The sequence below is a fragment of the Rutilus rutilus genome (genome assembly GCF_951802725.1).
Source record: "Rutilus rutilus genome assembly, chromosome: 13".
In the NCBI taxonomy this organism is placed as follows: Eukaryota; Metazoa; Chordata; class Actinopteri; order Cypriniformes; family Leuciscidae; genus Rutilus; species Rutilus rutilus.
The window spans coordinates 5,055,197-5,080,785 of record NC_140218.1 but is presented as its reverse complement, the minus strand read 5'-3'; the positions used below and the strand labels follow the sequence as shown (position 1 = coordinate 5,080,785).

At 37.0% G+C, this 25,589-nt stretch overlaps 1 protein-coding gene across 1 annotated transcript in view; it reads left to right on the top strand.

Moving 5' to 3' along the window:
• Positions 1–3,281: 3,281 nt before the first annotated feature.
• LOC311302531 (protein NLRC3-like) overlaps positions 3,282–25,589 on the top strand; it is a 43,590-nt gene continuing 21,282 nt past the window's right edge. Inside the window, exons 1-9 of the mRNA XM_084428493.1 lie at positions 3,282–3,488; positions 3,918–4,014; positions 4,256–4,369; positions 10,608–10,733; positions 10,994–11,089; positions 11,289–13,013; positions 14,231–14,302; positions 14,743–14,916; positions 23,802–23,975. Coding sequence (XP_084284619.1) covers positions 3,965–4,014; positions 4,256–4,369; positions 10,608–10,733; positions 10,994–11,089; positions 11,289–13,013; positions 14,231–14,302; positions 14,743–14,916; positions 23,802–23,975 — 2,531 coding nt within the window. The 5' untranslated portion in view covers positions 3,282–3,488; positions 3,918–3,964. The remainder of the gene's footprint in view (positions 3,489–3,917; positions 4,015–4,255; positions 4,370–10,607; positions 10,734–10,993; positions 11,090–11,288; positions 13,014–14,230; positions 14,303–14,742; positions 14,917–23,801; positions 23,976–25,589) is intronic.

Below are 25,589 nucleotides of genomic sequence, written 5' to 3'. Positions count from 1 at the left end.
ATTCCAAAAATAGAGGATGGCCTCAAACAAACATGTGATAATCAAATAACAATTCCAGAACTTGACGCAGTAATTGGTCGCCTCTCTCTTAACAAAGCCCCCGGATCCGACGGTCTCACAGGTGACTTTTACAGACATTTGGGCAGATTTAAGAGACCTGCTGCTACAAGTCTTTACCCAAATATTTGAAACATGAGTGCTTGCACCAACAATGAGACATGGAGTTATCGTCTCAATTCCAAAACCTGGGAAAGATCCCAGAATTATAGATAACAGAAGACCCATTACACTCAGAAATTCAGACTACAAACTCCTAACTTACATCTTTGCTTCTCGTCTTCAAACAGGGATTTCAGATCTTATTTCAGATACACAGTCAGGGCTCTTAAAAGGAAGGTCAATACATAATAATATAAGATTGGTAATGGACATCATTGAGTGTAGATGCCAAATAGAGGATGATGGTTTCCTTCTCTTTCTAGACTTATATAAAGCATTCGACTCCGCGGAGCATCCATTTATTCTTTCGCCGCTCGAACACTTTGGCTTTGGAATCAAATTTAGAGAATGGGTTGGTGGATTATATCGAGATATTAATATCTGTGTCCTATTACCTAGTGGTACCACCCCAAGCTTCAAGATTAATGTGGGTATTCCTCAAGGTTGCCCCATCTCACCATACCTGTTCATCTTAGCCACAGAAATGCTAGCAATCTATATTAAAAACTGTAATGATATTAAAAAACTTAATGTACTTGACACAGAAATAATAATCAGCCATCTAGCGGACGACACAACAATATTCTTAAAAGATAGATACCAAATTTCAACAACTATTGCCAAAATTGAAAAATTCTCAAAAGCCTCAGGTCTAACATTAAACTTACAACACTTCACTGAAAAACATCTGTAATATCCCTATTAAATCAGAAATCAAATACCTGGGGATTTACCTCTCCAAGGACCAAAAACAAAGCCAGCTTCTGAATGTAGAAAATACAATTAAAGAATGCAAATCAAGACTAAATATATGGCTACAGAGGGACCTATCAATACTAGGCCGAGTTTACCTAACTAAGATGAATGTTTATCCAGATGTTCTTGCCCAGCCTATTCCAGTGCCACTCCAAACAACACTGATTACATCTATCAACCAAATCAACCTGAACTTCATTTGGAGAAACAGACCACATTATATGAAGAAAAGCAATATGGTTAAAGACACAAAGGATGGAGGACTAAAAGTTATTGATTGTGACTGCCTTAATGGAACCTTAAAAATAAACTGGTTAAAGTCTTGGATCAAACACAGCAACTCCTTTTGGTATTGTATTCCAAGACCTTATTCAAGAGAATTGGAGGATTAGAATTTCTTCTTAGAGCGGACTTTAGTGTTAACAAATTACCTATATCATTGTCAGAGTTTCACTGATAAATACTCTTGTATTGGAAAATGTTATACGTGCATAACTTCTCACGCCACACATCTGTACTCTGGAACAACAGATATATTTTGCACAGCAACACATCTCTGTTCTTTGAGGATTGGTGTGGGAGAAATATATGGTCCATAGCCGACTTAATGGATACCGACGGACAGTTTTTAAATTATGAACAATTTTCCATCAAACATAATTTCAGACCCTTAAAATCAGACTTTACTAAATTACATAAAGCACTAGCCCAATAATTTGTCCTTATAACAAGAAACATTTTGGCATATTATCCGATACAACCACAATTGGCCCCACTATCAATTCAAGGGATCTTTGTTCTGGATAAAAAAATGCACTAACCACTTTATTAGAAATTGTTTTATTGATTATATTTACCCTAAAAGGCAAAATAAAAATAACATCCTACAAAAATGTGATAAATATTCAATCACTAAATTAAGAACAATGTATCTAACACTCCCTATACCTCCTAAAGTGAAAGAAACACTTCAAAGTAATGAACAACATTTACCCCTCTAAAGAATTACTGAGACGTTGCTTTGGTACAGATGATAATACATGTGCATTCTGTGAAAATGATGTCGAAACTACGGACCATGTGTTTTTCTCATGTAATGTGATACAGATATTTTGGTGTGATATACATAAATGGGTTAAGCAACAGATGTCTTCATTCCCAAACTCTGTCTCCAGTGCCGACATAACATTTGGATTGATATTGCAAAGCAAGGGTGATGAGCTCTGGACTAATACAACTGTGTGTCTAGCTAAATTCCTCATTCACAACTGTAGAATTGTGAAATCATCTCCCAAATTTGTTGTTTTTTTAAATGAATTTAAACTGTATATGAAATCCTTAAAAACTCTGAAAGGTCCTAAAGCACAAAAAATATATAATACCCTAAAACACGTCCCAGCTGAGGTTAATAGCTGAACAATGACTGAATTCTCCCCTCATGTTATGTTATAATTTCTTACGGTTTTTTTTTTCTATTTAAATTTGTTTATATGAATGTTTCTTTTCCTTTTATAAATCATCCTTATCTTTGTTACTAAGACTACATATATATTTCCTGTTTGTATTAAGAGCTGCTCCCTCTGGCTATATCTTCTCTGTGTCCTATTCTGAAGAAACGGATTTTATGCAGTCATGTTTGCTTGTAAATCTGGATATTTTCAATAGAAAAATTAAAAAGGACGAAAGGTGACCAGGCCCGGACACGTATAGGCTATTTTGTTTTAGTTTATGCAGCAGTCGTCCGTGAGGGGCTGACAAATTTCGTATTGTTGTTTGTTTACTTTTGGATTAAAGTTTATTCTGAAAAAAAAAAAGCTTCACTTCTCACCAATGGAAGAGAGCGAAGGGTCCATATTTTTTACAGTCTATGTTTTTATTTTTTTATTGAACAATTATTCATGTATAAACAATATGGCAATATTAATAAATCTTTACATAAAAAACATACAAGACAGGTGCATGAAAGAACCACAAATACACACAACAACAAAAAATAAATAAATAAAATTAAGGGGCTAAGGTTTTTCTTTTAAATCATTCTTCTATGGTGGAAAAAAGACTAATTGCGTTTTTCTTTTTTATCACTTTGAGGGCTTTTTGTATAAGAAACATATTCACCATGAAATGCACAGAACATTGGTTTCATCTTTAGATATTTTGATTTGTGAACAAAATTTTCCAAGCATGAGGATATTTTTTACAGTCTATAGTTGACACGGTCAAAATCAGGCGTTTCGTTTAAAGACTTTTGACCCCGATCGCCTGCCATACTCTCTGTCTCTCTCTCTCTCTCTCTCTCGTCACACATAGAAAGTGAAAGTAAGTTTACCTGTCGCCATAAAAAAAAAAAAAGTTTACCTGTCGCCATTTTAAGCAGGAGAAATGCGAAATACGACACGGAAAACACAGAACATCAAAGTGTTTATCAGCCATTATAAAGGGATTGAAGTGTAGTTTTATGATGTTAAAGCTGGAGGATTTGAGATCCTGTATCTTGTAAAAGTTTGATCAAGGTGAGTGTTCATGTGTGACTTTCTCATATTAATATGAATCTCTGGAGGACATTTTAGTGATTGTTTGATATGAAATCTTAAATAAAGGTTTTTAATTTTTCACTTCAGTGTTTCCTTTGTGTTTCGTGATGTTTGTGATTCTCCAGAAGTTTAGCTTATGTGTAAACACACATAGGCCAATTCACACAAACGTCAACAAACACGTTTTTTTTTTTATCGGATCAGTGTGTGTCGATGTGGGTCGGGGTTTGTTTTCTTTTTCACCCGAACATCAACGGTCGACTTGTGTGTGTGAAAAGGCCCTGCTGTGAGCTTGAGTTAACGCAGTCACATGATCCTTTTCTCCCACACTCCAGATATGTTCAGCTAAATTATGAAGGTTGTTTAATTTAATCATTTAATTTAGTGTGTGAATGTTTCTTCATTCAGAGTCAGTGGAGGAGATCAAACTCATCAGATTCTTCTGCAGCTTCATCATGGCTGATTCACAAGGATCCAGAGATGGAGATTGTTCTCCAGGATGCAGGTACTTTCAACAAACATTACATTACCATTACCCCCACACCTCCACCCCTCCACACACACAAACACAAACAGATCAAAGACAGTTACAGAAAAACATGATTTTTTTGCCTATTTTTTGTTTTTTAAAGCTAAAATTAAATATTCAGTAAAAAGATAATTGTTTCCTCAAAGTACTTTTTGATGCAGGATAAATGTATTCACAGTAATCTAAAGGATTAAACTGAATCTGTTCTCTGTTCCAGTTCAGTCCAGCAGAAGAGCTCAAACCCAGAGTCCAGCTGTGTGTCTATGAAGAGTAACTGGTCTATGGATGAGCCACTAAAGTTTAAGAGTGGAGACAAACGGCCTGATCTCAGGTATATCATTTCTATAAAAGATGTGCTTATAGTGCGACACTTTTGAATTAGAATCATCATTTTTCTCAGTCAGTCAGTCTAATACTAGCAATGACATCAAGTAAATGTAAGCTGAGATCTTTTCCACCTTTATATAATGGAGTAGGTGTAAAACTGAGTGGATTCTTTTAACTGCTGGTTCAGGGCCCGTATTTATCAAGCTTCTCCAAGTGTAATTTTAGTCTTAAAGGGTTAGTTCACCTAAAAATAAAAAACATGTCGTTCCAAACCCGTAAGACTTTTGTTCATCTTCGGAACACAAATGAAGATATTTTTGATGAAACCTGAGAGCTTTCTGTCCCTCCACTGACTGCAACGTCATTGCAACTTTCAAGGCCCAGAAAGGTAGTAAAAACATTGTTAAAATAGTCCATGTGACTCCAGTGGTTGGTTTGATTCGTGGTTCATCATTGGTTGTTCGTTTAACGTTCTTTCTCAAGGTAGAAAAGTCAACAGCTTAAACGATGGCTCTTAGAAAGGCTCTTTTATTTGATCAAACTGCCATAAACCCTTTTCAGACTGTGTGCAGCTGAACCAAGAAAAGCTTAAGATTGCATGGAGCTGATAAGCATGAATGGCAGAAGAAAAACGGAAAAAAAAACCGAGAAAATTATTTTAATGCAAGCAATAAAAAAACTGCACACATCAGCTGTGGAATAAAAGAAAAGAAATGCACAATTAACTAGATTAAGGCACATTCCTGTCTTAATGTAAACCCTGTCCACCACCCACAAAGCTTTCACAAAGTTATTCTTGCCACTGTAACGTATGGCTTCCTAAAGACAAGTTTATGGGTAAATAAATGAATAATAATAAAAAAATGTATCAGGTCTCAACATTAAGGCTTTTCATTTGATTGTCCTCAGTTCGGTCATTCACTTGCCCGAGTAAAAACATTTGTTTGTCCAGGAAAAAAAAAATATTCTGATAAATTATAAATAATTATATGTAATTTATTCTGAATCAATATTCTCATCACTGTTCAGTCAGCTTTGACATATATAAATCGGCATATTTATGATATTTTAACCTTTATAAAGGGCATTTTTCCCTCATCCCTAATCGATTCCCTAATCGCTTATTTCCATAATCGCTTCCCTAATGCGTCATCTTTCATTTAAAATTCTTAAATTTCATAGAATAATAAGATGCTAAAGGGCTGTTACCAATCAAATTAAACTGCATTAAATAATGTAATGAGATTATTTTAAATATTTTTTGAATATACAATTAAGAAATTTTGGAAAGAATGATACTTTAAAACACGAAACTAAACCGCCAGTAGGAGGCGGCAGGAGACCGAGTCATTGAGTCATTTATTCAAACGATTCATTCAAACGTAGGGCCCTATAAAATCCGTTTTATTTTGTCCCAATTTCCGTTTTTCCATTTTAATTTTTGCAAAATCCATTTTTTCCATTTTCATTTTGTGGGAATTCAGTATTTTTTTTTTACCCTTTACTGTTATTTTAGTCGTAAAAAGTGTTTTTAATGTTAATGATTAAAATGTACACAAATAAAAAGGAATGACCTTAAATGTATTGAGGTACATGGTGGCTTTAATAGCGTTATCATTGTACTTCTTGTTCTTCACATGGCTTTTGGATAACAGGTGGTCAGTGCATGTATTTTTGCGCTTCCAGTCAACGGAATGTTGACAACTTACAAAACTTACACAACAAGAGTTCGCTTGACATAAAAGCCACGTGGGAACTGCTCGGCTCGGTACTGAGGGCTTAGTTAGGCCGGCGACACACTGGCTGCGTGGTGTTTCTGTTGCGTGTCAGCTGCGTGGCGTTTGCGTGGCTTTTTCCATGTCTTTACACACCAGAAACGTGTCTGACGCTGCACTGTTGCTGATAGGTGACATATGATAAGCCTCATTGGTGATATATTTGACATATGGGGAGAGAGTTGTGGAAGGCCTATACTTCATGTTAAACATAAATATATAGCAGCAAAGACAACGTCGGCAGTGTTGACAGCAAAATAGGCTATAGAATATTTCGTTCAGTATTGACAGGTGCAGTATTTGAAAATCGATAATATTTTTTTAAATTACATTTATATTTGCATTTGTCAAAACCTAGAGACTTTCAAACATCAAAATGACATTTATTAATATGTATTCGTGTCAAAATGACTAAACACCACACAAAAACAGAATTTTATTGCAAATATGTAAACTTCCGCGCAATAACACTTTAACACTAGATTCCGCGTTAATTTGGCAATTCCGCGATCGTGGAAATTCTAGGGCCCTACAAACGGCTGATTCATTCAGGAATTCATCATGTCAGAACAGAACGCTAATGAAATGTTTACCTGGCAAAGCTTTAAAGCACGAGCAAATAATGAACTTTTGTGATTGTGAATAAGTGCAGAGTAGGGATGCGCGGTATACCGGTACTGCAAAAATACCGGTATATATTATATTTCAAACGGTACAATATCATAATTTTGCTCAATTCGGTATTTGATGCGCTGCTGTTTCGAAGTTCACCCAGAGAGCGAATTACCCCACCATAATTGGGGGGTACTGCTCCTTCACTTCTTCTATGACCATCATGGTCCACTACCATATAAATCCCCACCGTGATCGCCAAGTGCAACATGTGTTGTGCAACACACATACAAGGTCTAAACATGCCACAAACTGATAATCAGTAGGCTACAGAATATCTCATTGTTATTATATATCCCAAAGAGAACTGTTTTGATCAACTTCTAACCAAAAGTTAGAAGTTAAGTGCACTGAAATACCATTCTAATTACTGGTAAAAGTAATACCTTTACAAGAAGCCTATTGCCTATACCAGGGTTTTTCCTGGCTCAAAATGAGGCAGAGGTGGTAAAATCATAATAATGTATTTTAATAATAAGATAATTAAATGTGTATTTTTTTTTTGTAGATCATCATATAGCCTAATGTGTTTCCCAAATTTTTTTGTTGGTGGAGCTTGGTACCTCTAGGGGGGTCCGGGGGCATGCCCCCCCAGAAGAAAATGTTGTGCATTTTAAAGATAAATTCATTAATCTGGTGCACTTTGAGTCACCCGAATCCACTATTAAAAATAAATAATCCACCCGCAAACCGCCTATATTCTTTGATTTAGATATCTGCATCTGATCATCACATTACAATTATTCAAATTCGATAATATGGTAACATATCACACTGAAGTAGGCTGCTTTAAAATGAACATTTATTTAAAATAAAAGTTCTTCTTTTGGAAAAATTACATTTCCTTAATAGCTTAAACAGAGGCTTTACTCCCTTCAAACTTAAATTGTCAATGTTTCATTACATCACTGTTTGAAAACACTCAGAATAATGTTTTGTACCTTTATAAAGGGCATTTTCCCCTAATTTTTATTAAGTGTATGCTCCATCTTTCATTTCAAATTCTTAAATTTGATAAATATATTCAATTAAAATAATTAGACACTAGGCTGTTACCAATAAAATTAAATAATTTACACTGAAAAATTATAACTGTATTAAATTAGATTATTTTAAATATTTTTGAATATACAAATAAGGAATGTTGAAAAGAATGATACTTTATGAAACTAGCGTTTTGTCATTAAACGTTGACACTTGCTTGAGAAGTTGAAGTCGTTCTCTATCTCCGTTGCTTCTAGCCACGGTGGTTAAAAATGGTACGGTCCACAATAGGGGTGTTTGAAATCGCTTTACATTAAAATGTTCCTACAGTGAAAATAGGAGTTGACTTGTATTGTAACTGTAATTATATTTTTTCACAATATCAGAAAAATTATCTGACCCCCCCAAAACTGATATTTCTGTCCCTTTGGGACATTTCAGTACCCCCAGTAGGATATTTCAGTACCCCCTGTAATTCGAACTATGCGCTAGGCGGCAGTGCGCTATCCAAACTGACGCGGGTCACGCAAAACCGGCAAACGGAGGAACACGATGGATCAAACAGATGAAGCTCATTCTACACGCCCGAAATGAATAAATAAAGAGAGCAGTAGGAGTGAAATATGGCATTACTTTGCCTACAAAAGTAATGAGAAAGGTGAAGCAACAGACCTCAATGCACCACTCCACAAACGCTGCTTTAAATTAGCCACGGGAGGCAACACATCAAATCTGGCTAAGCACTGTCACTTGCTCATCCTGACTTGTTCAAAGAGTTCAGAGATCGACAGGTGAGTCCGTCATTCAACTGATTTCATTTAGACTTTTATTCACAACACTGATCAGCGCACATAAGTTACATCAGAGCTTATCAATTAAATATGACACGATAAACACGAAAGCTCAAATGTGCTTGCATGACACGCTAGAGCCAATGAAGTTTAGGTCTCATAATTTTTGAGATTAGTGATATTAATTGTAGTATTAGTGATAGTAAAATGAATGGCATCACTGCTGTGGCGACCCCTAGAGGAATCAGCCGAGAGAGAGAGAGAGAGAGAGTAATATATGATATTACTAATATGAATGTTAGAATAACACTTTACATTTCAGATACATTTGTCAACATTCATTAGGTAACCTGACCTAACAGTATTTTAGCATTTATTAATCTAGATCAATCAGTAATTATTATTTAAATATACTAATACATGTTTAGCATGTTAACATTATGCAATGCATTAAACTAATATGAACCCAAACACAAACCAAACAGTAATCAAACCAAGATGAATAAATGCTATAAATGTTGATAATTCTCTGTTGATGCATGACAGCTAATGGTTTACATGTAATTTCATTATTCTATTATTATTCTATATTAATCAATTATTATAGATATTAACCTATTTTAATTGTATCATTTCAGTTTTTTTCTCCCAAAATCTAAATTTAACCTACTGTATGTTCCCTGACTGTCTTTTAGTTATTTTTTCTTAACATTTTGATACTTTTTGTTTGCACATTCGATACAGCAGAGTTTCAAGCAGTGTTTTTTAATAAAATTGTTTCAACTCACTTCAATTTTGAGGCTAGTTATTTGTCAGCTGTGGTATTGATTTAGTATCGATACCGAGGTATTAGGTTCTGGTATCGTACCGAAACCAAAATTGTGGGATCGAGCCATCCCTAGTGCAGAGTCCTGTGAGTGTAACTCTAGCGCTGCGTTAACATGTGATGTGAGTTTTACAGTATTGGGACTGAGCGCCAGAACTGCAGCTGATAGAATGTGATACTGCCATATTTCTTCAAAAGCAGATCGTGGAGACATTAAATCATCCACGATCAAAAATCGTGATATCGCATAAGCTCAAGTATAAAACGACTGTTATCATGTCTGAAAACAAACACAAGTAACGGAGTTTACAAAACTGTATCGCACGCATTTATTCATCGCACAGACCAATCTTTCCGTAACTGTACAGCCCTGCAATGAGTATCACAATGTATTCTTTTGAAAATTATGTATTGAATGATTATTAGTGTTGAATGTAAACTCCTCTTAGGAATTTCACCATTCAATGGGAATTTATCTGAGCATATTCTTAAATAAGGAAATCTATTCAGTGATTGGTCCATGCCTATGTCATCATCCAAAATCCCGTTTGTGGCACAGCAAAGTGTTGTGAATCATCTCTAAGACTGACACTTAAGATTTAGTCCTACACTTCACTTAAATTACGACTGAGATGCTTGATCACTAACTTCTAAGCACAGCTTTGAGCCAGGAGTTGTTTTACTCTTAAGTCCATTCTTAGCAGTGTTCTTGTGAGTAATTCTCAGAGGCTTGATAAATACGGGTTCAGATTTGTTGAAAGCTTCACGGTGTCTGGTCAGAACAGTGATGTTTCACAGCAAGAGTAGCGTTACTAGAGTACAGTAAGGTGGTTTATCTTTAAAGGTCAGCTAAACATTGGTCTCTTTAGTCGGTCGAGCCTTCGTCCTCCATTGTGCCTTTGAGAAGAGTCATGTGATCATGGTTGATGTTCATCTGAGTTGAATCATTCTATAATTCTATAGTTGATTTCAATTTGTTTGCTTTGAATTCCTAATTCCTAATATTACCGGTTTTCTCAGTCGCTTTGGTACAATTGTTGAATCATGCTTAACATTTTTAAACCAGTGAGTTAATTTCTCAAAATAATTGTAATCAAAGTTTGAAACAGTGCAAACCAGTTACAGACATTAAAGCAAAAGTACACAACATTTATGTGGTCTTTTATAAGTCTGTATTCTTTATATTTTACTTAGTTTTAAAACCAGTTCAGTCCAGCAGAAGAGATTAAAACCAGAGTCCAGCTGTGTGTCTATGAAGAGTAACTGCTCTATGGAGAAGCCACTAAACTTTAAGAGTGGAGACAAACGGCCTGATCTCAGGTATATCATTTATATAAAAGATGTGCTTATTGTATTTCATTTGTATGAAATTGTTATTAATATACAGCAGTTTAATGAGTTACAATCTTGCTGGTTTCGGTCTATTAATGATCATCATTGTGCTCTTGTGTAAAGCTCTATGTGTTGTGTTGTTAATACATTCACACACTGTAAAAGCTGTTGGTCTGTTACTCAGTTAATGACACAATTACATCAATATCAGTGTGTCTGATTCTTTACCCTCTTCATTCTGATTTCAGGTCAACTCTTCCATCCAGACCAGTTAAAAACAAAACTGTGTCCAAGCCTGTGATTCAACCACAAGACTTTAATGAAAGCATGTTTCCTGGTTTCAGGTAAAATTCAGGACTTTGTTGTTGTTGTTGTTGTTTAATTTTAGGTGCTGCAATTCACATCACACATCACTCACACACATGATTAATGATTTACACATTTCAGAAACCTAATGATGTTCTGTGTCCCATAAATAGTGTTGTAATTTATGGCTATTTACTTCTCTGACTTGTGTAATAATGTGGTATTTTAATCTTACAGCCATGACTCTAATCCTGCTGAAGTCCTCAACACATTGAGATCAAATCTGAGACAGAAGTTTGAGTGTTTGTATGAGGGAATATCAAAGCGGGGAAACCCAACACTCCTGAATGAGATCTACACAGAGCTCTACATCACAGAGAGTGGAAGTGGAGAGATCAATAATGAGCATGAGGTGAGACAGATCGAGACACAGTCCAGGAGAGCAGAAACAGAGGACACACCGATCAAATGCAGTGACATCTTTAGACCTTTACCTGGACAAGACAAACCCATCAGAACTGTGCTGACAAAGGGAGTCGCTGGCATTGGGAAAACAGTCTCTGTGCAGAAGCTCATCCTGGACTGGGCTGAAGGGAAAGAGAATCAGGACGTCCAGCTCATATTTCCACTCGCTTTCAGAGAGCTCAACTTGATGAAGGACAAAACACTCAGTCTTTCAGATCTTCTTCATCTCTTTTTCCCCGAAACTAAAGAAATGGACATATCCAGTGATGAGTATAAAGTGTTGTTCATCTTTGATGGTCTGGATGAGTGTCGTCTGTCTCTGGACTTTAAGAGCGATGTGAGGTTGTGTGATATATCTGAATCAGCCTCAGTGGACGAGCTGCTGAAGAACCTCATTGAGGGGAATCTGCTTCCCTCGTCTCTCATCTGGATCACCTCCAGACCAGCAGCAGCGGATCTCGTCCCCTCTGAGTGTGTCCATCGAGTGACAGAGGTACGAGGCTTCAGTGACACACAGAAGCAGGAATACTTCAGGAAGAGAATCAGTGATGAGAGTCTGGCCCGCAGGATCATCTCACACCTGAAGTCCTCGAGGAGCCTCTTTATTATGTGCCACATCCCAGTGTTCTGCTGGATCTCAGCCACTGTTCTAGAGGAGATGTTGAGGAAATCACGGAGAGGAGAGATTCCCAAGACTCTCACTCAGATGTACACACACTTCCTGCTCATTCAGACCAACATCAAACATGAGAAGGACTATGAGAAGAAAGTGAAAGATGAAGACATGATTGTCAAACTGGGGAAACTGGCTTATCGGCAGCTTGTGAAAGGCAACCTGATCTTCTATGAGGAAGACCTGAGCGAGTGTGGCATTGATGAGGCAGAAGCATCAGTTTACTCAGGATTGTGCACTCAGATCTTCAGAGAGGAGTTGGGCTTGTGTCAGGGGAAAGTCTTCAGCTTTGTTCATCTGAGCATTCAGGAACATCTAGCAGCTCTATATGTGCATCTCTCCTTTATCAACAATAACATCAATGTGTTTGACCAGATTACCAAACCAACTAATGGAGGCAGAGTTTCCCTATCGGATCTCCATCAGAGAGCTGTGGATGAGGCTTTACACAGTAAAAATGGGCATCTGGACCTTTTCCTTCGTTTCCTTCTGGGTCTGTCAGTGGAGTCTAACCAGAGTCTCTTACAAGAGCTGAAGACACAGACAGCAAACAGGTCTCACAGCAATAAGAGAACAGCTGACTATATTAAAGAAAAGATCAGTGAGAATCCCTCTCCAGATAAATACATCAATCTGTTTCACTGTCTGAATGAACTGGGTGATCTTTCTCTAGTGAACGAAGCTGAACCTCATACGTCTAGAGGATTATGTGATGTGAAACTCTCCTCGTCTCAGTGGTCAGCTTTAGTGTTTGTGTTGTTGTCCTCAGAGAAGACACTGCAGGGGTTTGACCTGTACAGCTTAATTGGAGGCAGAACTGATCGGTAAGTAACACTGAGTGCAATCATTACAGTCTAAAACATTATGAACAAAGAGAAACTCAGAGATCAGAGGTGTTTAAATCACGGGGCACAGACTGATTTCTGGGATATTGTAGATCATTTGCGTGTGTTCCTCAAACCGTGGCTGTGTCCTAGTAAGACTGCATATCTCGACTGCCACGCCATCAAGCGCCTCTGAAGGCCGTCTCAGTTTGAAGGATGTTTTGAAGACAGACTTCATTTTGTGTCTTTAATTCAGCTCATTTTGAAGGATGCATCAAGTAGATCCTTCGTGTTCTTCAATCTCCCACAATCCTTTGCACACATTCTAATTAATGTAAAAGAACTGATGGAAAACGAGTCGGCACTGAGTTTATCTGAGTTCATTATGAAATGTAAGACACAGATAATGTATTCGGAGATGAAGGCATACATGTTATCTTTTGTTTCTGTGTAAATGAATCACTGAACACTAAACTGACAATAATGTAAGACACTGGGAGACACAGACGGCTGTCAGTCACTGTATTGCATTCATAAAAAAGCCAGTTAATATAAAGATATTTAATAGGAAGTATTTTTCCTAAATGAAGTTTTAATATTATTATTATACAAGAGAAGTATTAAGAAAATAAATTAGATTAATGTCTCATCATCATTTTTCTTTATCACCAGTTGCTGGCAAAATGAAGGACAATGATTCACATTTTGTGCGCATCATTTCCTGTGACAATAAAACTAATTAAATTATTAAATGAACAAGTATGTAAATAAGCAAGTAACAAGCAAACAAACTCGTGTGCTTAATTTCTAGGAATAATTTGCTGATGCAGGTACAAAAATACCTTTTTCTTGCCCCCCCGCCCGACTCGGGAGTTAAATGTCTCCATGGTGATAACCATAGCAACGGACAGGACAAACAAACCTGATGTGTCATAATAGTGTTGTAGTGTAAATGCAGACTAATAGCCCTGCCACAGCAACACTAACGAGAAGAAGAAGAGACTAATCAGTGACGGCTGAATACGAGGCTTCTACAGTTATAGATATAAAACCACTTTTTCACATGTCCTTTATAAAGCAGTGTTTCATTAAAACAATTATTTGAGGGTATTTAGGAAGGTATAATGTATTATTTACTTATGATATTTATTATTATTATTATTATTATTAATAATAATAATGAACTTTTACTTTAAATAATTTTTATTTTCAATTAGTGCCACACAGAACACAGGAGATGAAGTTCTCCAGAAGCTGATGCCTGTGGTTGCAGCAACTAGATGCGCTCGGTAAGTAACACTGAGAACAAGCATCACTGTTAAAACATTATAACAGTTCTTACTTAAACATTATAAATTAATGGTTTAACAAAAAATATGAGTCACACTTCAGCTCTTACCTATCTGACCTGATTTGTGATCTACTTAACCAGTTTTTATGATATATGTGTGAGAAATTTATATTCAAATATATGCATTTGTAATGTATGCATATAAACATTTATATTTAATGGATGTAATGTATTCAATGTATTCCATTTGATCAGTTTCATATAATCTTTCTCCCTCACATAGAGACATAATCTCTTACAATAACAGTTCAATTTACTGATATATTGAATTCATTGTTTAAAAAAAGAGATATTGCACAAATTATAAACACAATCAAGAAAATCAAAGATTTCTGTTTTGATCTGAGAGAGTGAAGAGTGTGTCATTGTTCTCTACAGGTTGTGGAGGTGTGGTGTGACAGATGAAGGTTGTGCTGCTCTGGCTTCAGCTCTGAGATCAAACCCCTCACACCTGAGAGATCTGTATCTGTCATATAATAATCTAGGAGACTCAGGAGTGAAGCTGTTTTCTGCTGGACTGGCGAATCCTCACTGTAAACTGGAGACACTGTGGTAAGATCATACGTTACTCTCACATGAAACTGTCACTAGGGGCGTTTCCATTACAGATTTTTCGCAAAACTTTTTTAATGAGCGTTTGGTGTAGGTCTACTAGGCATAGAGATATCTGAACATCTTTGCCAAGCGCAAACCAGTACAGAAGTAGCCTAATCAATAATTAAAGTGCAAGCTGAGAAACTGAAGTGGATATGGAGAAAAGCTTCTTTATATGCCATTGCCTACATTTTAAACGGATGTCTGCCAATAGGCCTAAAACATTACATATATGGTTATTGTGACAGAGACTGGGACTCCAGGTTAATAAGATTCTGACTGAGTAGCAAGATATGAATTCAATTGTGATTCTGTGAGAATTCACAGATCCAATTTCTCTTTTTTAATCTTCCCCTTAACATTTAAAGGAATCTGTGTGTGTGTGTGTGTGTGTGTGTGTGTGTGTGTGTGTGTGTGTGTGTGTGTGTGTGTGTGTGTGTGTGTGTGTGTGTGTGTGTGTGCGCATGTGTGGGTGCTCAAATATGGCTTCTGGAGAGCAAATGAAGGATAAAATATGAATTACTAAACAGACATTAATTAAGAAGTTCCCCATACTTTTAGAGTTACAACTAACAGCCACTAGATGGCAGCAGCGTATAAGAGATGAACTGACAGCTAGTAAATCTTTGAACATGGAGTGCTGATGATAATAAATGTAATATGTCAGGCTCACAATTTTTACAATTGAAGTGCTATAAAAGTTGTAGAAATGACAAATTCAATGTGCATTGTATTAAAGGTGCCATGTGTCAGAATTGAGGTAAAAATACACGCTACACGCATCAAAAGAATGAGAAGAAATAAGGGCGATGATGTCATTAAAAAAATGACAAGTTATAGTGCTGCAGAGATATCAACCTGAATTAGCATTAGCATTACTAGCCACGGCCCGACAGGTGTCGTAATACCAGTTTCGGCCATGGGAGGCGGTATGCGGGCAACATAACCACCAGCCAAACATGCAATACACGAATAACTCGCACGGCTTGTGGGCGTACTTGAACCTGATGTCAATCGTGTGGAAAGTACAGGCCACTACTACATTCAAATAAAATCTGATAAAAAAAGGAACAGAACCAGAGTAAACATTGGCACTGCTTTCCATCGCTGGAGACAACTAATGGACATGAAAGAAATGAGGTTCGACTCCGAACTTGCAACATTTCTTTTGGATGCTGTTAGTATTTCGTTAGAAGTTTGTTTTATATGTTTGTGTAGTTTTTTCGGGAAGTTATAACATAGAAATGTATCGAAGGCTGTTCGATAAACGTATATATAACGTACATAAATATAGTATTGTAATAGTACACATATATAGCACAATCTCTATAGCTCTTTTTTTCTTGCCAACTACGTGACCTATATTATGTTTATTAAGTGGCTTTCCTGAGGTAAATCTGACATAATTGTTCTCCAGCTGTTATTGACCTCTTCACGCTGATAAAAAACACTGATTGGTCGATATTATGTATGAGGAATACATTTTGGTAAGTCGTAGCCTACTGTATCTTTCAACGGTGTTCGTGTTTTTTTTACTATTAGTAGAGATGATCGGTTCACGTGCGCTAGGGATCTGTCGTGTAACATTTACAAGCGCCAAAACGGTATTTATTGTTTGAATTGCGTAATAAAATTGACAGAATCTGAGAGCTGAGATTTTTTTTTATATCATAACTAACCTGCTCTGTCTAGTCTGTCGGTCTCCGTGTCCTCTTTGCTTCGCAATTTTTCTGTGCGTGAGAATATTGATGTGTGGCGTGAGAATATTGATGTGTGGCGTGAGAATATTGATGTGTGGCGTGAGAATATTGATGTGTGGCGTGAGAGCGTGTGAAAAGTGTCAATTGCGTGTGTCTCACGGTGAATGCGTGAGAGTTGGCAGCTCTGGTTACGTTGGCGCTAGCTTGGTCAACATCAGCGAATGCTGTCTGTCAAATTAATGTAATTCAAACTAACAATAAAAATGTAATATGAACAAAACGAATATGAACATATTCACTGGTAAAGGTGAAGGGGAGTAGCTTGAAGATGTCATATTCATACTCTAGAGTAGACCAACTCACTCTCTGTATGGAGCTTAAAATATGACAATATGATTTGAATTTGAATTGTGTAAATTTGAATTATTTACAAGTGTAATCTAACAAAATTGAATTTTAGGTGGTAGTTTAAATAGTTCTGAATTTGATTTTTTTTTTTTTAACGAATATTGAACATTTGAAATTTAACAAATTGAAATGTTTTTATGGCTGAATTTTATAGACATGTATTTTCAAACAGCTAGTTTTTTTGTTCTGAATTCTTATACTGCAAATATTTAGTTTAAAAAAAATACAGATTCAAGTTTTCAAGATGAAGAAATTCGGAACTTCAAATTCAGTTTTTTTTTTAAATTCAAGTTCAAAAATTCAAGTTCAAAAATTCTGATCTTACAGAAAGTAGGTCACAGGTCATCCACAGGGAAGAGTAAAGGATCTCAGATAAGTCGAACAGAGCATTCTGTCTGCAGTGCAGTAGCTTTTGTGCCGCAAACGCGGTGGTGCTTCAAGAGAATCCGTGTATCTTTCGTTCAGTCAATTTTTTTATTTAATATTAAGAGTAGAAAAATGAGAAAACAGCTTGAGTATTAGATTTCTAATATTCTAGTAGCCTAATAATAGTCCGCTGCAGCAGTTGCACGGCGCTTACAAAACGTGTGTATTGCAACTATAGGCTACATTTAATTTTCTCATCAAACAACTAGACTAACGAATAGCTCGGTACAACAGAAGAGCCTAAGGGCTTTTTCTCTGTGTAGACCAGCTGGTCTGAATTTGCTAAAACCTATTTCCGGACTGTCTAGGCTAAGTCACGTTTTATCATGAAACACGCTGTGATTTATTCCAAAGTGACTCAGGCATATATAATGCATTTAACGTTAAATAATCTAAATGTTGACTTTCAAAAGTAGGCGCGCCAAGAAGGCTATTCTCTGTATTTTGGTTCATTTTTGGTGAGCGCCAGAAAGATCTAAAGAGACAGAGACGCGCTAAAAATAATACATTTTACTGTTTCGGATGATGTCATATTATCTGTATGACTATAAATAACAGAGTATTAAGTTATTTCCCAGCAGTGGAACAAATCCAAGTGATGGCGCTCGCGCATCGCGCTCTCACACAACATATTAGGCTATCAGTTCTGGCGTTGCTTCATATCGCAGACTGCTCATTATCAAAATGAAACACAGTCAACCAAATATATAAAAAGTTATTCTGCCTAATTTAATTGGTCTGTTGTACAATATAAAGGGCAAGCTGTGCCGCACACAGTCCTACGTGTTATTCCAAACATTTCCCTTGCTGTGAACAAGAATGATCAACATCCAGAATGGGTGTCTAGGTGCACTGGAACAGTCCTTCCTAAAACGCATTAAACTTTCATTTACAAAGACGTGAAACTCACCGAGTGGTCAGGGGTGTTCACTGATATGCTCATACAAAAATCGCTGCAAAATATGCTTAACAAAAATATGACCACTTTCAAAAATAAAAGCTTTGATGTGACCATTTTGTCGTATTTTTTGTGTTAATGGAATTAAACTAAAACCTTTTATTTCTATTGATTTGATGTTTTGTTGAGAAATTAAATATTTGACAGATTCTTCTAAAAAAGGCTGAAAAAATATTTCACTTAAATATTACAGATTAAAAAACGAAACAAAAGAAACCGAAAAAAAGAGTTTCAGCTCATTGTGGCGCGCTCCAAACATCTATAAAGGAAACAGAGACATTACGTTTGTTTCCGTTATTTTACAAAATTTGAATATCTTTTGTAAATGAATGAATTATGTCTTGCTTTTATCTGTATGAGCATAAATTACGGAGTAAGAGTTTACTCTCTTGGCAGGAATAAATACAGTGGTCGCGCCGCCGCCTCTGAATAAAATACAGTCAAACATATAAAATGTTCCAGCGCTCAATCTGAATAGTCTGTAATGTAATCTGTGGCGTTCAGCGTGACCACCGCCTCACTGCGCTGTTATATGGGAAAGATGATATTTTACGTCAGTAATGCCGAGTACAAAGCTTAGCCTACATAATAGGCCTAATAGTTCAGCTTGATTCGCAGATCATGAAACATCTGGATTCGTACCGAATGAGGAATGGGCTTTTTTATTTAAATTAATTCGTTTGGCATCTTATTTAGTTTTATTTAAATAAAAAACCTGTTCCTCGCCTTGAATATATATCCATAGAAGCTGGCATGGCATTAAACAAAGAAAAGAAAAGAGAAATATTATTATTAGTAGTAGGAGTATTATAGCCTAAATATTATTATTATTATTATTATTATTATTATAAACTAGGCTACAATAAAAAGTCAAACAAAATAACGTTATTAATCTGTATTTGTTCTAAACAAGAATATGTGCCAGAGAGAGTTTAACACATCGCTGCACATTATTGTCTTCAGTGCCGCTATAACTGAGAGAGAAACAGGACTGCCCCCTACTGGTGATGTACGGCATGTGCCAGAGAACTTCACCACGGCCGAATCGCCCAATCCCTTTCCCTGTGATTCTTAAAGGTGCTGTATGTAACTTTTTTTATAAAATGAATCCTTTTTTTATTGCCCGTCTGTGAAGGGGTTGTAATCACACATTACAATGATCCACTTTTCGCGTTTTGCTATTACCTCTGAAGGCCAGTATTCCTATTTTTATGTGAAGTCTCCGGGTCGGATTTTCTGCGAAATCCACCGGATGTGACGTGCATGCGCGCTCCCGAGCCTCTCCGTTTTATATATACAGTCTATTGCGACGGCACTGCAGCTAACGACATGGAGTCTGATAACACCAAAAAACGACCTGCCTCCAGCACAACACAGACTCCAAAAAAAATAAAAATTAAAATTTATCTGCTGAAGCTGGTCAGGCCAAACGTCAATCGGATCGACTCAGGACGAAAACACGGATCAACATTGGCAGAGCGTTTGAATTATGGAGAGACCTCCGCTTTGTTTTAGGTATAAAAACAGACCCTGAGTTGGCTTTCATCCTTTTGGACAGGTAAGCTAACAATACTTCAAAGCATGTAAAATATATTGTGATTTTGTGCTTTAGTTGGCTCAAGTTAGACATCATTAGTTCGCCAGCTAACGCCGACCATTTGCTAACGCAGTGGTTCCCAATTCCAGTCCTCGTGACCCACTGCTCTGCACATTTTGTAGGTCTCTCTTATCTGACACACTCAGTTCAGTTCATGGAGTCTCTCCTAATGAGCTGATGATCTGGTTCAGGTGTGTTAAATAAGGGAGACATACAAAATGTGCAGAGCAGTGGGTCACGAGGACTGGAATTGGGAACCACTGTGCTAACGTTATCTGATGTGAAAGACTACAGTTGTAACTTTATTGCTTTTCACGAGCACGAGCGCTGTTGTTGCAATCTGAAACATCACCGCTAGAGGCCGCTGGATCCTACATACAGCACCTTTAATGGACACATCTGCACAACTTTTGATTTAAAACATGTATTAATAAATGTTGAAATGAACATCAACTAAGATTAATAAATGTTGTAGAAGAATCTGTCATGGTTCGTTCATGTTAACTAATGTAGTGAACTAGTGTGTAACAAATGAAACCTTATTGTAGTGTAAGCAAATACTCATCTCTGTGAGTCCATGTAATGCAAGTGGATTCAGAAACCACACAAAGTGAACATGACGGTAATCCATAAACCCCAGCTGATGAATCAGTGCTTCTGAAGTGAAACAAATATTTCAAACTTTTTACAATATAAGCCTTTGCTTCCGGCCAACACACACACATTCAGGAGTTCATGTTTGTCTTAAACGTCAGCACGTTCTGAAGCGTGATATAAGCGAACTGTGAAACTCACAGGAATGCCGCTCATCTTCCGCATCACTTCTGGTGTGAGCTTCAGAACGCACTTGTGTCGCTTCACGCCGATATCATTAACCCGTGTGCGACCATTGGCTGGAAGTGAGTGTTTATAACACTCTTATGGAAAATGAAACAAAGTGAACATGACGGTAATACAAAAAGAAAATATATCCATATATCTGGATCTGAAGTCTCTTCTGCTCACCAAGGCTGCATTTATTTGATTAAAAATACAAAAGAACAGTAATGTTATTAAATATTATGACAATTTAAGATAACTGTTTTTTTATTTTAATATATTTTCAAATGTACTTTATTCCTGTGATCAAAGCTGAATCTCAGCATCATTACTCCAGTCTTCAGTGTCACATGATCCTTCAGAAATCATTCTGATATGATGATTTGATGCTCAAGAAACATTCATTATTATTATTATCAATGTTGAAAACAGTCGTGTACAATTTTCTTTCAGGATTCTTTGATGAATAGAAAGTTACACTTTACTATATATTCACGTAGAAAAGAGCTGTTTTACATTGGAATAATATTTCACAATATTACTGTTATTATTAATGAAATAAATGCAGCAGAAGAGACTTCTTTTTAAAACCTTAAAGATATGAGCGATCCCGCACGTTTGGCTGGTAGTGTATCTGCATGTGTTGCTCTGGAATCATCATTCGTCTCCACAACTGCATAATTACACCAGTTGTCTGTAATATGATGGTATTGTATTATACAATAAGCGAGTACATCATGAATGGCTTTTTTCAAAGTGTGTTTTTGTCCTATCCTGAATCACTACGGTAAGCCTGTAATAAGCGTTTAGACTCGGCCTACTTTACAGCGGTCGGGTCGCACCGCGGCGGAGTAACGTTAGCCCAGCGCCTGCGGGACTCACCGCGTCAGAGACATAAACAGAGAGAAGTTTATTAACTGATAGAGCGCTGATTCATCCAGTAGTGAAACAAGTGAAGTCTTTATGAATCAATCATTCAAACCCATTTTAAAAATAGTATGTTTCACCTGTCTGGATCTTACATGTGTGTTCAAGCATATTCTCCCCTTTCTGAGAGGGTGTTCTCCACTGCTGGAGACACTGTAAGCTATAGGAGAGTCCCACATTCTCCAAGAGGATGCAGAAATGTTTATTTTCCTTATTTTTGCAAAAGTTTGTTGACATTACCAGTCTGTTAAACTCATTTGACAAGTATAAGAAATAAACACACACAGGATTGTGCATTTTCCCCTTACTGCTGTGTTTTATTAGTTGTTTTAATCATTTTATTGAATGGGAACCGGAACCGGAAAATGTCTTACGATTCCCAACCCGCTGTTCCCAATAAGCTGTTTCATGACGACTCTCTCTGGGTCAGCGGCAGCGCCAACACAGATTTACAATATCGCGATATGATTTAGTCAAAGGTTTAATAGACACAGGAATCTGAAGAAGATGGTGTGTGTGTTTGAATGGAGATCACAGTATTTTAAAGATGAATCGTGCAGCTCTACTGTCTTATCTCTCTCTCAGCATATGAGCAGCGCGAGGGCTTTCAGTGCTTTCAGTCTCACGGCTCTTCCACACGTCCACTTGACATGGATATTACGACACTCAACACTCATATGCTGCATTCATGTCATCTCGTAAAGATTGTCACATATAACAACAATCATTATCTACAAGCATAGCGATTATTATTCAGTAAGAGAAAATAAAGGACTAAATTTGAAAGTTTATTAAATGAACTAAAATTATACATTTATAACTATACAAATAATGACACACTGCATACAGTACAACACCATTCTCTGATCAGATCTTTGAAATCAAGCCGTCGTGCTCAATCGTGTTTAATAGACAGCATGACCAGACCATTCAGTCTTTCCTGAGACAGTGTTCACTAACACATTGACAGGATCATTGAATCAGTGATTTGAACTCGGTAAACTAAATCAGTTCTGTTCATGAATGAATCATCTAGACTGGTTTATTAACGGGTTTCTCCTATTCACGGCAATGAACCGACTCAAATGATTCATTCACGAATCGGACATCATTACAAATGTATATCTATGACTAGAACGACATCGTAAATGTTGATCGATTCCTCACAGAAATCGGCTCCAAGTCCTTCAGAAAGCCTAAATATATTCATCACTGGACTAGTTTTATTGTCACTTGGTGATTTTGCGTTTCTGCCCTGCGTCGTTTCTGAATAACCCGAGAACACACACACACACACACACACACAGACAGACACACACACACACACACACACACACACACACACACACACACACACACACACTATAATGAATACCCGTTCTTTATAACGTTCTTCCTATAAGATTATTTTACAAAGCAAATACCAAAATCATCCAGGAAATTATGGAGTTCTGCTGGACCCTTAGAATCATCCCAATCCTCCCCTGCTAACACACACACACACACACACACACACACACACACACACACACACACACACACACACACACACACACACACACACACACACACACACACACACACACACACACACACACAAACAGACACACACACACAGACACACACAGACACACAAAAACACAAAAACACAAACAGACACACACACACACACACACACACACACACACAAACACACACACAGACACACAAAAACACAAACAGACACACACACACACACACACACACACGTTCCTTAAAATGCTTACAAATACATTAAGCACACACACACACACGTTGGGTTTACATGTTTTATGGGGACTTTCCATAGAAATAATGATTTTTATACTCTACAAACTCTATAATCAATCCCCTAATCCTAACTGATGAATTTTCACAATGTGAACTAATGAGTATTTGTATATATTTCATATTTACAGCATTATGTTATTTTTTAAGTGTCATGTGTATCTCTGGATATAGGCTTAATGTGTGTCATTGTTCTCTACAGGTTGTATAGGTGTGGTGTGACAGATGAAGGTTGTGCTGCTCTGGCTTCAGCTCTGAGATCAAACCCCTCACACCTGAGAGAACTGGATCTGTCTGATAATAATCTAGGAGACTCAGGAGTGAAGCTGTTCTCTGCTGTACTGGCGAATCCTCACTGTAAACTGGAGACACTGGGGTAAGATCATACGTTACTCTCACATGAAACTGTCACTAGGGGCGTTTCCATTACAGATTTGCGCAAAACTTTTGCGTTCTTTTTTTCTTCTTCTAAATGTCGACAAAAAGCTGTTGCGAAATGACGGTGTTTCCATTAACTGATGTTATGCGACTAAAACTTCATTGTTTCCTCTCGCGATCAGTAAAATCATTCCAAAAATCATGTTAACGGACGTTGGTAGGATTATGTATATCCCAGCCACTGCACTGGCCATTATTATTAATGGAAGGAGATGTGTGTGTGTTTCCAAGCATTAATGGTGAGGAACGACCCTTATTATACTTGTGAGCGGCACATATGAGGAGTTTCTGGGTGTTTCTCCCTCAGTTCTGCTTCAAGGTCTTGATTGTGGCATTTATTTGAGGTTTAGAATCCATTATTCCTGTAATTCTTTTGCCTTATATGAGTTTAATAAAGAACTCTGCCTCGTATTCTGTCCAAACACACTGCGTCGTCTACGTCAGGTGACTGTAAATGCGCAAACACTGTTTCCATTGCAGTTTTGCGAAATATTTCTTGTTTGAATGGCCTGAAAAACCTCCTCATGTGAGTGTAGAAACTTTTTTTCCATAAATGGGAGTTTTTGTGCAATTGACGTGTTTCCATTGGCCGTATTTTCAATTTGCACAATTTGAAGGGTAATGGAAACACGGCTACTGTGAATTCATAAAGTATAATCAAAATGGAATAAAATGCAGGGAAATAACTACTATTTCATTAATTACAAGCAAAGCTATTAAAACAACATGATCAAATTCATCAAATTATTTTTACGTCTGTTCATATGATGTAAGAGAATTCATATTTGTAAAGCGTTTGCTCTATTTATCAAAACGACTCCATCTACACCTGGTCACATAAATGTGTTTTTGCAAAACGGATTTAAATCCGATCTTCAGTTCCCGCGCTATATGCAGATTTAATGGAGGGCACGTCACCGAAAGCAACAGATATGAGCTGCATTTTTGAGCTGCACGAGAGGACGTGCCGGACTCGTTCGTTGCCCTGGAAGGTTTCTCTCTGGTACGCTCTGATAGGAACGACAACTCAGGCAAGAGCAAAGGGGGCGGTATTTGTGTTTACGTTAACCAAAAGTGGTGCTCGCAATTCTCCGTGAGAGAGCGGCTCTGTGACTCCGACATAGAACTGGTATGTGTAAGCCTTAGGCCTTTTTATCTTCCATGCGAATTCGGGAACATTTTAATATGTACTGTTTATATTCCACCTAGTGGGAATGCTGCAAATGCAGCTAAACTTACAGCAGACTGTGTTCATAGACAATTAAGTCGTACCCCTGAAGCACCTTGTTTCATTTTAGGGGATTTTAATCATTGTAAACTTGACGCTGTGTTTCCTGGATTTGATCAATATGTGGACTGTAATACGAGAGGCAAAAACATCTTGGACAAATGTTATGGGAATGTTAAGAATGCCTATACAGCTAAGGTTAAATTGCCATTAGGCTCCTCTGATCATAATGCTGTCCATTTAATTCCGACATATAAGTCCATGCTTAGGAGCAGTAAACCACAAACTAAAACTGCATATGTGTGGAATGATGATGGAATTGAA